Genomic DNA, 15,224 nt, shown 5'->3' with positions numbered 1-15,224 from the left:
ATTTAGTTAGATGCTCGTCTGTTGTAGATTTCCTATGCAGTCATATAACACTAACTTTCAGTTAATCTTTAAAATTATGCGTGAATGATTTTGGTGTCTGTAAAAGTGTTGACCTGCCAAATTTCAACACTCTCCTTTATCTAAAGAGACTTCAGTAAATTAGTTTAAGTATGGAGGGAAAGACATTTTAGTCAATAGTGTTTTGTGAGAAGACAGTCAGTCAGAGAGCAGCATAATTTACAGTAAATGAGTGAGTCAGAAAAGGAGACACAGGACATATTAGTTCAATTTTCCTTGACAATTGGTCGGAATTCAAAGGGATGTATTTGCAGCTGCAGGTACTGAATCTTTGTTGGATTTAACAAAAGAAAATGTGCATCATTTCCTTGGAAACTCTTAGAGATGCATGATTTCTAGGGTGTTTTTTTCAGAAGAAACATCTGAGAAGCAGCCGACACAAGCAGAAGTCTGTCTGAGAGAACTAATTGAGATATTAAAGAAATTAGCTTTTTTTTTTAATCGGCTAACAGTTTAAATTCAGAAGAATGCACCGATAAGCGCTCACATTTGTCATCACCCATGTTCGACTCAAGCCTATCTCAGTTTTTTCTCCTTTAGTCCCATTATACTTTAGTGTACGTATTTTTAGACATGATATCAATAGCATGGTACACTCTGACCTCAAGAAGTGAAGGAGGGAAAGAGAGACACAGAGAGATAGAGATCTAAATTATATACAATAACACATGACAATCAGACATTTCTGAAAGCATTTTATTTCAGATGCTGGAAATCTTCGGTTCAAGAAAAGAAGATGAGGTCATAGAACTAAAAAGAAAGTCATACTGGGGCATTCAAAAAGAGGAGTGACTGAGATGAAGACAGTTACAGTAAGGAGGTTAGGGTAGTTTTTAATAGGCAGGGTATCTAAGGGTATCCTGTTATATCACTCGAGCCCACTGGGACGACACTGAGGGAGCGATGAGTGGAGAGAGAAAGTTTTGAGATTGAGAGACGTGTGTAAAGGTCTGCCGTCTCATCAGCACCAGAGACGCCAGAGACGTGACCAGTGAGACGAGGCCAAACGGGTGACTGATGGAGTGAACACAAACACAAAAAAGTGATAGGTTTAATCATTTTATTTTCACACTTTGAAAACACAGAACTCAATACAAAATTATTGTGCAATGGTTCTATCATCTATCTATCTATCTATCTATCTATCTATCTATCTATCTATCTATCTATCTATCTATCTATCTATCTATCTATCTATCTATCTATCTATCTATCTATCTATCTGTGCATTTAAACAAATCATTTTTGATACTGAGGTTTAACTGTTTATTGTGATTGGAAATACACATGGACATTGTAAACAGCGTAATTACATCAATACATGGAATTTTCACTAATCAGTACATTAATATTTAAGCATTTTTTTAATTCAGTGTTTGTTTGCGTAGATCTACTTTGCTACAGAGTTTAGTTCTGACCCCAAATCAAACACCGCTGCTAAGTGGTTGGGTTCAACAGAAAGTTACAGGCAGGTGTGAAGTAAATGGAACTACATCTGCAGAAATCGGGCAGTAAGCAGTAAATTTTGCCTTGTTACAAATTCCAGGGATAATGGACATGTTTCCGAAAAATATTTTTTTAAATTAGTAAATTAATTTGAATTATCTTCATCCTACCTTCACACATCTGCTTTCACCTAACCTATCACTCCTCCTGCCCTTTCTTTCCCACGTCCTACTTTTCTGTTGGCAGTTTTTTTGACGTCAGTGCAATGTTCAAGTTGTTTAGTTGGGCACAGTGTGCAGCCTCAGGTCTTTCCAGGTCAGACATCATGAATTTCACTATACAGGACATGCTGATCTCTGAGACCTCATAGTGTGTAAATATCCATATAGTAGCCACTTCAGCCAAATAAGCACAACACCAATAAATTCATCCATAAAAGCGAGAATTCAAAGGCTGATTCGAGACCAATTTGGCAATAATAATAAGTAATACTTAAAGGGTTAGTTCACACAAAAATGAAAATTTTGTCATTAATTACTCACCCTCATGTCGTTCTACACCCGTAAGATCTTTGTTCATCTTCAGAACACAAATTAAGATATTTTTGATAAATTCTGATGGCTGAGTGAGGCCTGCATTGAGAGCAAATTAATTTACACTTTCAGTGCCCAGAAAGGTTATATTTAAAACAGTTCATATAACTACAGTCACGTGATTTCAGTAAGCGAGGCTTCATTACGTCATAAGTGTTTCGAAATTTCAAAGGTTCACATGACTTTGACAGTTTGGTATGTGTCCGAACCACTGATTCGAAACAAAAGATTCGTAAAGCTTCATGAAGCAGTTTTGAAATCAGCCATCACTAGATATTGTTGAATTAAGTCGTTATTTTGTTATTTTGTCGTTTCATAACATTAAGGTGGAATCACTGTAGTCACATGAACTGTTTTAAATATGTCTTTAGTAGCTTTCTGGGCATTGAAAGTGTAAATTAACTTGCTGGCAATTGATTTCATCAAAAATATCTTAATTTGTGTTCCGGAGATGGGTGTGGAACGACATGAGGGTGAGTAATTAATGACAGAATTTTCATTTTTGGGTGAACTAACCCTTTAAGTTTAATTAATACTATGCACTGTAAATAAATAAATATTTGGTTGATGGGGCAGCTTTTTCTTGACACTAGAGGTTTCAAAACATTATGATGACATGGTCATTTTTATTTTTAATGCTGATGTAAAAAGGATGTTCATAGAAAATTTCTATTATTTATTCTGAATAAACATTAACATGTATACTTTATAATACACTGCACACTTTATATAGATATGCATATAAATATATGGAATAAATCATAAATATCTAAATGAGCATTTTTAATAAAGTCATTTGTTTCAATAACATGGGAACAAGGATCCCAATAACTTATTTTTGTAAAATACTAAGATGATGCCAACATTTATAATCTGTATAGAATCATATTTGGATTGAATTCTGATGCATCTACATATACAGTAACATTCATGTCACAAACAAGTAGTTTATATGCTGAAGCATTAATAATTTTTTTGCATCTAGCTGTGATGTGTGTGACTTCTAAATCATAATACTGAGCTTCTATACCAATTGTCAGATGCTAAAAGGATGACCAGTGTTTGCTCACTTGTCTACACTTATTTGGTTAACTAAACCAAACCAGAGCAAACAGGATCTCACACAAAGACTGAGTTTGATCGGAGATTAAATAATCAGCTTGAAGTGAACTTTAAAACATGGGGGAAATCATGTTCATGCTGGTTTCTATGGTGCAGTCAGTTATAATTAGGTCATGGCAACTACTAGTAGCATCCAAAAGGATATCCAATAAGATCCTATTGTCCAATGAGATAATGGCATGAATGCATGACCCTTAAATAATTCAGGCTGATGCTCTCAGAGTGGACTGGCTAAATATTATTAATGCTTAGTTTTTTTTTTTACTGTAAAGATCATTAAAATCAGTGTAGTGTTGTTTTAGAAGGTAATGTTTGGTCTAATTGAGACAGACTCCTATTGTAAGCAAGCTAAAGCCAGATTACACAATGATTTTTTTGGTAACTGTAGTTTAAATCATGAACAGGAGCAGTAAAAAGTCACAAGATGGTCGGTGAGGATCGATTAAGGTTTTCTCAGACAGCTGTGAGGGGTGAGGGCGGAAATTCCGGGTTTATGTAGGAGAAGCCTTGGAATTCCTCTTGACTTATGGCAGCGAGAACATCCGGGTCAGAGGGCGTGAGGGCAGAGGGGGCGGATGTGAAAAACTTATCAAAGTTCTCTCCTTTTTTGCCTCCCTGTGAGAATGAAACACAGACACACACACACACACACACACACACACAAAATCAATTGGGTTAAGTTTGTATCTATTAAATATAAAGCAGATTGAGTGGATGCTGCTGACGGTTAGTCCAGTGCTGTGAACTCAGAGCACTTCCACTTATTTGCTGTGCTCACATACATTCACACAGCATAATAATAACCACATAGATTAGCATGAGTAATATGGGCAAAGAGCTACAGGCAATGAGGGTCAGGCTTATTTTGGTTCTGCCATCTTCATAACACTAGTAAATATGAAAGCACACATACACAGATGCATGCTGAAAATAATAAGGTAGAGCAGGCAGAGCACATTAATACATTTCCAGTTATATGGTTACTGGTTTAAAATAGCAAAAATAAACTGGCACACATACACAATTACATAAACTTTTTAAGAAAATTAGGACATCGCACAACTTCTATTGTTTCTTATAATTAATGAATTATGGTTAATATTTTAATTATAATGACTACAGACAAGCAAATTCTATAAAAATATATAGATGTATATAATAGATAAATATATAAAATATATAATAAATATATAAAATATATACAAATTACTAATATATATATATATATATATATATATATATATATATATATATATATATATATATATATATATATACAGCTATGGAAAAAATTAAGAGACCACTTAACATTGATTTCTGAACTTGGAGTGGTCTCTTAATTTTTTCCATAGCTATATATATATATATATATATATATATATATATATATATATATATATATATATATATATATATATATATATATATATATATATATATATATATATATATATATATAGTAAAATTATTCCACTAAAGAAAACATTTTCAGCTAAAAAAATAATCCATCCATCCACACTGTAAACAAACAAACAAACAAACAAAAAAAAAACAGATAATGTACTGGCAGAAAATTAACAGGACATTATCCAGTAATTTTACAGACATTCACGTTAACCCTAAATCACAACACAATGATATATATATATACAGCTATGGAAAAAATTAAGAGACCACTTAACATTGATTTCTGAACTTGGAGTGGTCTCTTAATTTTTTCCATAGCTATATATATATATATATATATATATATATATATATATATATATATATATATATATATATATATATATAGTAAAATTATTCCACTAAAGAAAACATTTTCAGCTAAAAAAATAATCCATCCATCCACACTGTAAACAAACAAACAAACAAACAAACAAAAAACAGATAATGTACTGACGAAAAATTAACAGGACATTATCCAGTAATTTTACAGACATTTATGTTAACCCTAAAACACAACACAATGATGTTCAAAATACAGGTAAAACACCTGTAAAAATTAACTACAGAAAATTCTGTCAAATTAATACAGTACATTGTGCCCTATTTTTATGGATTTTTTATAGTGTGCATCCATCCATCCATCCATCCTTAATTTATGAATAAATCCCCATAAATCCCTCCAAAGTGAAGTTTTGATAACCTTAGATAATGGAAATAGAAATCGAACCCATGTACACATTTGTTTTTTCTAACATCTAACCTGTATTGTTTTTATTTAGCTAAGGATTTCTACCCCTAAACCTGACCATCACAAAAAGCTTTTTGCATTTTTCCATATTCATTAGGACATAATTTAGCATGTTTATTAGCCCATAAGTTTTTGTGGGGACATTTATGGGGCAAACCCTGACCCACACACAGAGACAAGTGTTGCGATAGTTGATACTGACACTTCTGGGTTTGAAGGGAGGCTGTATCTCCAGTCTCTCCAGCCGGTCCCAGTCTATCCAGCGGAAAAAAGGATGCTCCCGCAGCTCTCTCTCTGCATCCTCTCCTCCACCCAGACGCTTAGCAGGGTTCTTGGTGAGGAGCTGGGGGAGAAACAGATGGAGAATTTAAGTAAGAAAAACAAAAAGGATGGAAATACACTTGTTGTCTAATTGAAGTCACATTTTTTGGAGGTAACATTAGAATTAAAGATGGAATAGATTGTTCTTTGCGTGCACTGTGAGCCAAGTACGTAGGCAGCAGAGATGAAAGAACAGGAAGTAGATTACCCCTTTGCAGATGGCCACAGCCTCCCGAGAGAGACTCTTAGGATATGAAACGCTCTGTTCCATGATGGACTGAAACAGCTCCTCCTCATCTATGCCATCAAAAGGAGGCTGATGAAAAGAGTGAGACAGAGGGAGAGGGTGCTGGGGATGAAGATCTATTGAGGAAAGGACAAAATTAAAGCTCAAGGAAGAAGAGGATGAAGAATTACCTGCCCAGCCAGCATCTCATAAAGGAGGACTCCATATGACCACCAGTCCACTGCTTTGCCATACGGCTGATAAGCCACAATCTGAAAACAATACAATTTTTTAGTCTAGATTTATCAAAATGTTAATTGAGAATGGCTTTTGAATTCCAGCTGAACTCAAACAGCTGATGTAGAATTCGCATTTGAATTAAAATGAGATTCAGTATATAACTGTATAAGTGTAGTATGAATTACCAATGAACATGCCATCTTGTACAAATTATATGTGGTATTTCTCAAAACATTAGATGATATTAAAATGTGATCAAATTTATATTTGTATTCTAAATTTATATTTATCTAAAATATGTAATATCATTAAAATGTATAATTTTTTGAAATTAATAAAATGAAACTACACTACAATTCAAAAGGTTGGGAGTCAGTAACTTTTTTTTTTTTTTTGGAAAGAAATGAATACTTTTATTCAGTAAGGATTCATTAAATTGATCAAACGTGACAATAAAGACATTTAAAATGTTACAAAAGATTTATATATTTTAAATAAAAGCTGTTTTGAATGTTCTATTCATCCAACAAACCTGAAAAACTGCATCATGGTTTCCACAAAAATATTAAGCAGCACAACTTCAGTATTGATGATAATAATAAGAAATCACTAAATCAGCATATTAAATGATTTCTGAAGGATCATGTGACACTGAAGATTGGAGTAATGATGCTGAAAATTCAGCTTTGACATCTCAGGAATAAATTACATTTTAAAATATACTAAAATAGTAATAAATCATAATAATATTTCACAATACTACCATTTTTTTGTGTGTGAGTGTTAATGAGCATCAGAGTCTTCTTCCAAAAACATTTAAAAATCGCCACAACCCCAAACTTTTGAATGGTAGTGTAAGTATTTTATTATACATAATTTTAATATTACACATTTAATAAATGATACTTGACAGAATACTCTTTAAAATGGAGCCAAACAAAAAAGCAGGATGGCAAGATGGAAACGCGCTAGGTAAGTTCTGGTAATTTTGTTCCTCTGTTGTCTGATTGTGTTGAATTTTTTTGAATTGCAATTCAGTAAATTCTACTTCCCATCATTGCAATTAAAATTCCAATTCAACATCCTGTGGAACATGACCAGTTGAACTTATAAGTTGAAAAAGAGCCAAAACATAAATTCTGAAGTTTGGCCATTCCTGCTAAATGCTTCATAAATCCATAATGTTATATTCTCAAAATCATATCAATTAGAAATATCCCCCTTACAGAGTTGCTAATACAGGCCTCTCAATGTGCAGATAAGCTCATGAAAATCATATTAAAGATAATTACACAATAAATATGCTAGTGTCTCTGTGTCAGCCATGAGTGTGTGTCACAGCGTGAGAAAGAGAGATTAATTTCCTTGCCTGCAGGGACACATATTGCATCTTTTCAAAATGACAGGGACACAAAGATCAATGGCTTTTTCTTTTTTTTCTTTTTTACATAATATGATCAATGTGAGCCAGTTTAACTGCTGGGTTCATACAGTACTGACGCATACTGGACTTCGGTAGACCCACATTCTCACTTATCGCCTTTACATCAAACAGCAAAACACAAACATTAACGATTTAGCACATACATCACTCGAGTGGGATGTCCATCATGTCGCCGTGTAGTTAACACCGCAGTGAACCTAAATGAAATCACACACAGAGACACACAAAAGCACACATACAGGCAGACATGTGCTGACTGCGCACATCCACTGAGTGTTAATGTAAACAGAGCCAAGGTCATGAAGAAGAGAAGATGAATCAGACGACAGGAGAAAGATGGAGACGGACAAAGGGAAACCTCAGGTGCGATGTAATCGGGTGTGCCACAGAAGGTGCGAGTGGTGTCCCCTTCCATCATGCCTTCCCTACACATCCCAAAGTCTGCGATCTTTATGTGTCCCTCACTGTCCAACAGGACATTGTCCAGCTTTAGATCTCTGCGGATCAGAGAGAGAAAGAGAAAGCGAGAGAATATTAAACGACTGTAACATATGGTGCGCTTGTGTAAAGAGATTCTCAACATGTCTCGTACCTGTATATGATGCCTTTGTTGTGCAGGAAGAACAGACCCACCGCTATCTCAGCTGCATAGAACCTGCCAACATGAAAATCTCTCATTAACTCCATTAAACACACATTCTGCAGAATGACAGAATGATGCTGAACAGCTGAATATAGAGACAGAATAAACAGAGAAAAAGCAAGCAGGATTAAGATAAAAACTCACGCTGCATGTGGTTCTTTAAACTTGCCAACAATTTGGATGTGAAACATAAGATCACCACCATTCACATATTCCATGACGTAATACAGACGATCCTACAACACAAAACTGATTATTAATAATCAGCAGATATGCAGCTTCATAATACTAATAGGAACTAAAAATGAATCATCAATCAATTCACTTGTTCTCATGCTATACAAGTAAATAATGCAGCAAATGCCACAGCAGATTAGCAATCAGTCAAATTAAAAGATAATAAATACATGAATATGAACACAATTAAGACCTTGTGATCACACAATGACTAATATAATATCATAATTTAGTGAAAATGTATTTACATTAAGTGTGAAAATTAAAGTATCTGGTAAAAATATGTCGTTTTTACATTTAGTTGAACTTAAAGCATTAGAAAGAATAAACAAAACTTTCTTTCTAGCTTATGAAAGGCTGATGAAATCAGCGAAACAAGTGTACCTGATTATATATACACACACACATGCAGCACAACTGTTTTCAACATTGATAATAATAAGAAATGTTACTTGAGCACCAAATCAGCATATTAGAATTATTTCTGGAGGATCATGTGACACTTAAAAGGGTTAGTTCACCCAAAAATGAAAATTCTGTCATTAATTACTCACCCTTCATGTCGTTCCACACCAAAAAGACCTTTGTTCATCTACAGAACACAAATTAAGATATTTTTGATAAAATTCGATGGCTCAGTGATGCTTGCATTGTCAGCAAGATAATTAACACTTTCAGATGCCCAGAAAGCTACTAAAGATGTATTTAAAACAGTTCATGTGACTACAGTGGTTCAACCTTAATATTATAAAGTGACAAGAATACTTTTTGTGTGCCAAAAAACAAAACAAAATAACGACTTTTCAACAATATCTAGTGATGGGTGATTTCAAAACACAGCTTCATGAAGTTTCGAAGCTTTACGAATCTTTTGTTTCGAATCAGTGTATCAAACTGCCAAAGTCACGTGATTTCAGTAAACAAGGGTTTGTTACATCAAAGCATTTCGAAATTTCAATAGTTCAACACTGGGGGGCATGACTGTGGCAGTTTGATATGTGCTTTGAATCACTGATTCAAAACAAAAGATTCGTAAAGCTTCATGAAGCAGTGTTTTGAAATCGCCCATCACTAGATATTGTTGAATAAAGTCGTTATTTTGTTTTTTTGGCACACAAAAGTATTCTCGTCACTTCATAACATTAAGGTTGAACCACTGTAGTCACATGAACTGTTTTAAATAAGTCTTTAGTAGCTTTTTGGGTAACTGAAAGTTGAAAAATATCTTAATTTATGTTCTGAAGATGAACAAAGGTCTTACAGGTGTGGAACGACATGAGGGTGAGTAAGTAATGACAGAATTTTCATTTTTGGGTGAACTAACCTTTTAAGATGCTGAAGATTCAGCTTTACCATCACAGGAATAAATTACATTTAAAAAAATATTATTATGGAAAAAAACATTAAATTCTAATAACATTTCACAGTATTACTGTTTTACTGTATTGTTGATCAAATAAATGCAGACTTGGTGAGTATAAGAGACTTCTTTCAAAAACATAAAAAAATAAATAATACTAATTGCACTTAACACACCCTGAATTACACAAACTCTGTTGTAAGTTGTAAGACCAGCAAGTTTTCTCTTTTGCTTCAGTATTTGTCACCTACAGCCAAGACAAGATAACAGCCCACTTTATCTACAGAGGCATCTGACTCCAGCATCTGCTGTCTGTAGGACTTGAACTTCTGATCAGTGGGATGCTGCATTTTTCCACTGGGCAACTGATTGCTTTGACTCTATTTTTCTATTTCATGTACTTGATACAATGAGACACAGTTTAAATACACAAAGAGGTCATTACTAAACAGTCACATTGAGTGTTTGTTACAAATTCAATCGACGGGAGAAAAAACAAGTGATTTACCAAGAGTAATTCAAACCTTCACAAACCATTAAAGCCGGACATAAACACACACACACACACACTCACTCCTCTTTTTCTCTCTTTCAGTACAGCAGCTGCCAATGTATTTCATTAGGCTGATTGCCACTTTGCAATACGTGTCTGCTGAAAGAGGTCAGACAATTAGCACTATGAAAAGTCATTTTTCAAAGCAAAATGAGACAACTAACATTGCAAAAAGGCTCTCCAGATTCATTAGCTAGAAAAATTATTTATCATGTCAAAGTGAATTGTGGCAAAATGATCAACGAATCACCTTTTATTATGCAGGTTGTTCCGGGTTGCCAGTTTAGGACTCACATGACAGCATTCCAAGAATATAATTAATACATTGTCAATAGCTTCTGCTATTTTGTTCATCCATTGTTCATGCTGACGTTTTATAAACACTGTTAGTCAAAATTGTAACAACAATCTGTTCTTGTTACTCCTATCCCTCTCAGGACTGCTAAGAGCCTTGTTCAGGGCAAATTAATGTAATATTTTGGTGCCTATCTAGGCCAATGCAAACAACCATTTAATGAGGTAAAAGAAGAATAGTAACCACGACGCATTCATTTTTACTATGATTAAACAGCTTTAGTCCATAGATAACACAATCATTAATCTGCTGTAGGAAACTCAAGGTGCAGTAATTTTTTTCCCCATAAAAAAAACATTTTGCACATAAAGAAATAAATAGTACTTTTGAAGAATATTTAAAAAGATGAACACTCACATGTGGGGAAGAAAACAGGCATATCAAAAGCCAAATAAAAGCCATTTCTTTTACATGGAGTGGGTGGACTCATGGGGCGGCCATTTTGAGTCACATGACCAGTTGAATATTTAGACGTGCTCACGACATGTAATTATTGTAGTTACCAGATGACAACACATACATTCTACTTGTGGATGTTCATGTTCTCGGACTCAGAATTATACATTTTTACGGCAACACTATCAATAGAGTAATCAATAGACAAAACCACAATTTAACTAAATCGGTGGTAACATAAAACTGTATTGTATGTCTTCTGTTTATTTTCAGATGAATCTTGCATTATTAACACATTAACAATAATGTCAATTATAGTAATAATTAAACAGAAATATTATGTGGCAACAACTTAACTACATTTTACTGCTGAAGCCACCACCATTTTGAATGTTTCCACATGATGTTGCGGTTTACAAATTGTAATTCAGAGTTTTATAAGGACGTGAACGCTTTTTGCAAGGAATATCTTAATTACGGAAATTCCAAAATGCAGTGAATGTCATGCTTTGCTTTATCTTGGTAACTCCCCTGTTATTAGACACTTTCACATGCAGAATGGCATCAGTACCTGAAAACTTCAGTGTGATGGTGGTGCATCCGCTCCACTAGGTGTCAGTATACTATCAACCAGCACAAAACAAACAAAAAATTACTGCATTCATCTTTAAAAATAGCTAGTCGTTGCCCTGGGAGGCCACATGTGGACATGAAGGACCCACAAAATGTCAGTACTCATGTTCCAGCTGTGCAAGGCCAAAAAAAGTCATTTAAAAATCGCCCTGAAGGTGAAAAGCACATCTGTTCCATCACTAAGGGACGAATGACATTTCAGCCCATATATATTTCATAATTTACAAATGTGCATGCATATGAATGTATAAACCTCATTCCCAGGCTCCCACTTTCTATAAATCATTAACCATTCACACAAGCTCTCACACACACCGATGAACACACAGACCTCAGTCTGAAAGGCGCAGTAGAGGGTTGTCAGGAAGTGAGGTCGCCCAGCGAGGCCCAGCACTCTTCTCTCCACCATGGCGCTCTCCGTGTCCTCATCCTGAAACAGCACATCTTTCTTCAACACCTTCACCGCAAACAAGCGCTCACTGCCCCTCTCCTCTGCCAACAGGACCTGCGGGATCACAAGGAAACCTCACGTTAACACATCTTGAACATTAATAATTAAGAGTTCATCATCTCAGCACACATTCCTCCAGCAGCAACTCAATTAAGCAAACACAAAATGACTGCAGAAAACATCATTCAAAGTGAGTTTAACATGCATAAGGGAACATTACCTCAAATCAAACAAAAAAATTAACAGAAATTCTTTCATTTCATTTACTCGTATGATCCTGTTCTCTTCATGTCTTTTTCCCCATGCTTTGTGTCATTTTTCTATCTTTGGGTCCCAGGTTTTTCTCCTCTGCGCTTCTCTTTAATCTCTTCTCTCGTTTTTATCCTTTCTTTAGCACAGTTCTGCGCCCTGGAGGATGTGCTGTCTACTGAGTATAACCCTGGCCTCTTATATAACCAAATATCTTGTGAGCACACACACACACATAAGTGTACGCACATGTGTATGCAGAGCAGAAACACACGTACACATCATCTACTCTAAACAATTTTAATATAAATGAGCACAACCACAAGGGCAAACAAACATTCCTCCACACGCTCAAACAAAAGAGTGCAAAATGCACACACACACACACACACTCACACACACACACACACACACACACACACACACACACACACACACACACACACACACACACACACACACACACACTCCCATGTCATTCTTCCTCAGGGATCAGACAGCTCAGAGTCCTTCACTTGTGTGCTCTGCACTGACACACGGCAACAGAATTTAGATTATGTTCAGCACAGACAGAGGAACCGTGCTTTGTTCGACCAAAACAAGGCATTCGCTCTGAAATATTCCAACATCCCCTGGGTTGCTTGTGAACACGCAACCCCACCAGGTTTTTCTCACAAATCGCACTTTATTTATCACTTAACGGGATTGGCCGAACACAGAAATGACCATGTGCCTATGTATCTACAGGTATTTTAAGGTGAATGAGGTACGAATCTCACTGGGCTTTGAGTTAGAGCTTTTGCTTCCTCGAGGAAGTGAGGCAGAGCCACAGCTGCAAATTTTAGATAGGGAAATCAGCCCCCTCCTTTGCAGCTGGGACCAGAAAAGCTAACGTTTCCCCTTCTGCCTGAATTAGCAGGAGCAGCCCAGGAACGAATGAGACAAGGGCCTAATTCAGTTCCAAGGACGCCGTACCCTTCACACTCCTTATTGCATCTACAGAGAACATAGAAGTAGAAGTGTTTGTTGATGGGTGAGTGCAGTCTCACGTAACCTGACTTTCCGCATAAAAATCTGGTCTTCCGCATAAAAAGCCGATTCTGTCCCAAAACCACTTACTTAGACTGGAGCCCAAAGTATACTTCAGTTTTGATGCACAAAACTTTAGTTTTTACAGCTAAAGCCTTTCAAAGTATATGACATTTGGAACAAAGTCGCTTGAAACGTGCTAAAAAGCTTCATTCTTATCCAGTGTTTGCACTATTTCTCTCCAGAAGAGAGAAAATGTCTTTGTATTCATTTAAACCAGAGTTGCTGGTTATCTCTTAATTGCCTCACACAGGCTCTTGTCAATGCAGCTGTCTATATAGTGCCTCAGAAATGACGCATTTTTGTAGGCAAAACCCGGAAGCGAGTTAGCATTTTAGGATTTCCGGTTCCAACGCCGTAAAGTCTATGGGTTTTTTGCTAAATCGCCTGAAATAAGGTCTGTGGTTAACAAAGCCTCTAAATACTTTCACGTTTTGATCTATGACATAAAACACACTAGTTATAACCCACTTGCGATTTTTAAAACTTTTACTGTGTCTTAAAACAAGGTGGACGGGGTCAAGACAATAGACATGAGAGCACATGGCACAAAGAAACACATGACAAGCCATGTGCTCACACCAAACAAAACAAAGACACAAGCACATGGCCAATGAAGACAAATCACAAGCCATATGCTTACACAATACGAGACATGAACAAGTGACTATGAAAACTCATAAGCCACGTGTTCACACAAAACAAGACAACATGGAAGCACGCAGCCCTGCGTACAGACTGCGTGCTACACAACACAAGACAAAAACACAACATGAAAGCACGCGGCAGGTGGAAATCACCGCGTGCTACACAAAACATGAGACAAGAGCGCACGGCAAGTGAAGGTACACACAAACCGTGCGCTCACAACAAAGACAGGACTGGGAGCGCGAGTGTCCGAATCCCGACACGAAACCGAAACCAAACTAGACACGAGTGCCGGGATCCGAACGCCACGCTCCCAACATGAAACAAGGCACGCAGACAAGGACAAGAGAGCGCACAGCCCCGAGAACACTCAAGACTGTACGCTCACACAAAAACACGACAAGAACGGGAGTGTCAGAGCTCTGTCACAAAACCAAGAAATAAACAAGACTGAAGTGACAGAACCCTGACACTACTTCCTTTGGCGGGGACTTTAGACGTCATCATTAAAAACGGGACATTTGGACAGCATTTCTCATGAAAAAGTGGAAATGTATTCATAACAGCACAGATCATAATCAGCGAGCATGTTTATAAATAAAGTTGTTTTCCAAATAAAGTTGGAGGAAGCTTAGTGGTGACGACATTGATCCGCGACCATGGTGTGCTGTAGTCCGTATATAGCCTACTGTTAGCTTTTTATATCTGACTACTTTATTTAGGCTTCAAAATCTATAAATGTTGTGTTGACTTGTAAAGATTATCTTGATAGACAAAATGTGTAAGTGTCATAACCCTTTGTTAAACACAGAGCTTATTTTCTGCGATTTTCCAAAAGTCTATGGGAAAATGCATAGGCTTTCCATCGAGGGAACCCGTGCGCCGCTAACTTCTAGGTTGGCCTACAAAAACCCGTCATCCCTGGGGTACTCTATTGTGGTTG

General features: G+C 36.2%; 1 protein-coding gene across 1 annotated transcript in view; it reads right to left on the bottom strand.

Moving 5' to 3' along the window:
- Positions 1 to 3,108: 3,108 nt before the first annotated feature.
- The window catches only part of prkcg (protein kinase C, gamma), a 29,368-nt gene continuing 17,252 nt past the window's right edge, over positions 3,109 to 15,224 (bottom strand). The window contains exons 9-16 of the mRNA XM_067393369.1: positions 12,176 to 12,349; positions 8,455 to 8,546; positions 8,260 to 8,322; positions 8,026 to 8,164; positions 6,175 to 6,255; positions 5,966 to 6,073; positions 5,639 to 5,779; positions 3,109 to 3,854 (exon numbers count right to left, since the gene is read on the bottom strand). Of these exons, the coding sequence (XP_067249470.1) occupies positions 3,693 to 3,854; positions 5,639 to 5,779; positions 5,966 to 6,073; positions 6,175 to 6,255; positions 8,026 to 8,164; positions 8,260 to 8,322; positions 8,455 to 8,546; positions 12,176 to 12,349 (960 nt within the window). The 3' untranslated portion in view covers positions 3,109 to 3,692. The remainder of the gene's footprint in view (positions 3,855 to 5,638; positions 5,780 to 5,965; positions 6,074 to 6,174; positions 6,256 to 8,025; positions 8,165 to 8,259; positions 8,323 to 8,454; positions 8,547 to 12,175; positions 12,350 to 15,224) is intronic.

Source organism: Chanodichthys erythropterus, chromosome 2 (assembly GCF_024489055.1).
Source record: "Chanodichthys erythropterus isolate Z2021 chromosome 2, ASM2448905v1, whole genome shotgun sequence".
NCBI lineage: Eukaryota > Metazoa > Chordata > Actinopteri > Cypriniformes > Xenocyprididae > Chanodichthys > Chanodichthys erythropterus.
Note: the sequence above shows the minus strand (reverse complement) of the source record. Positions and strands in the feature narration are given on the sequence as shown.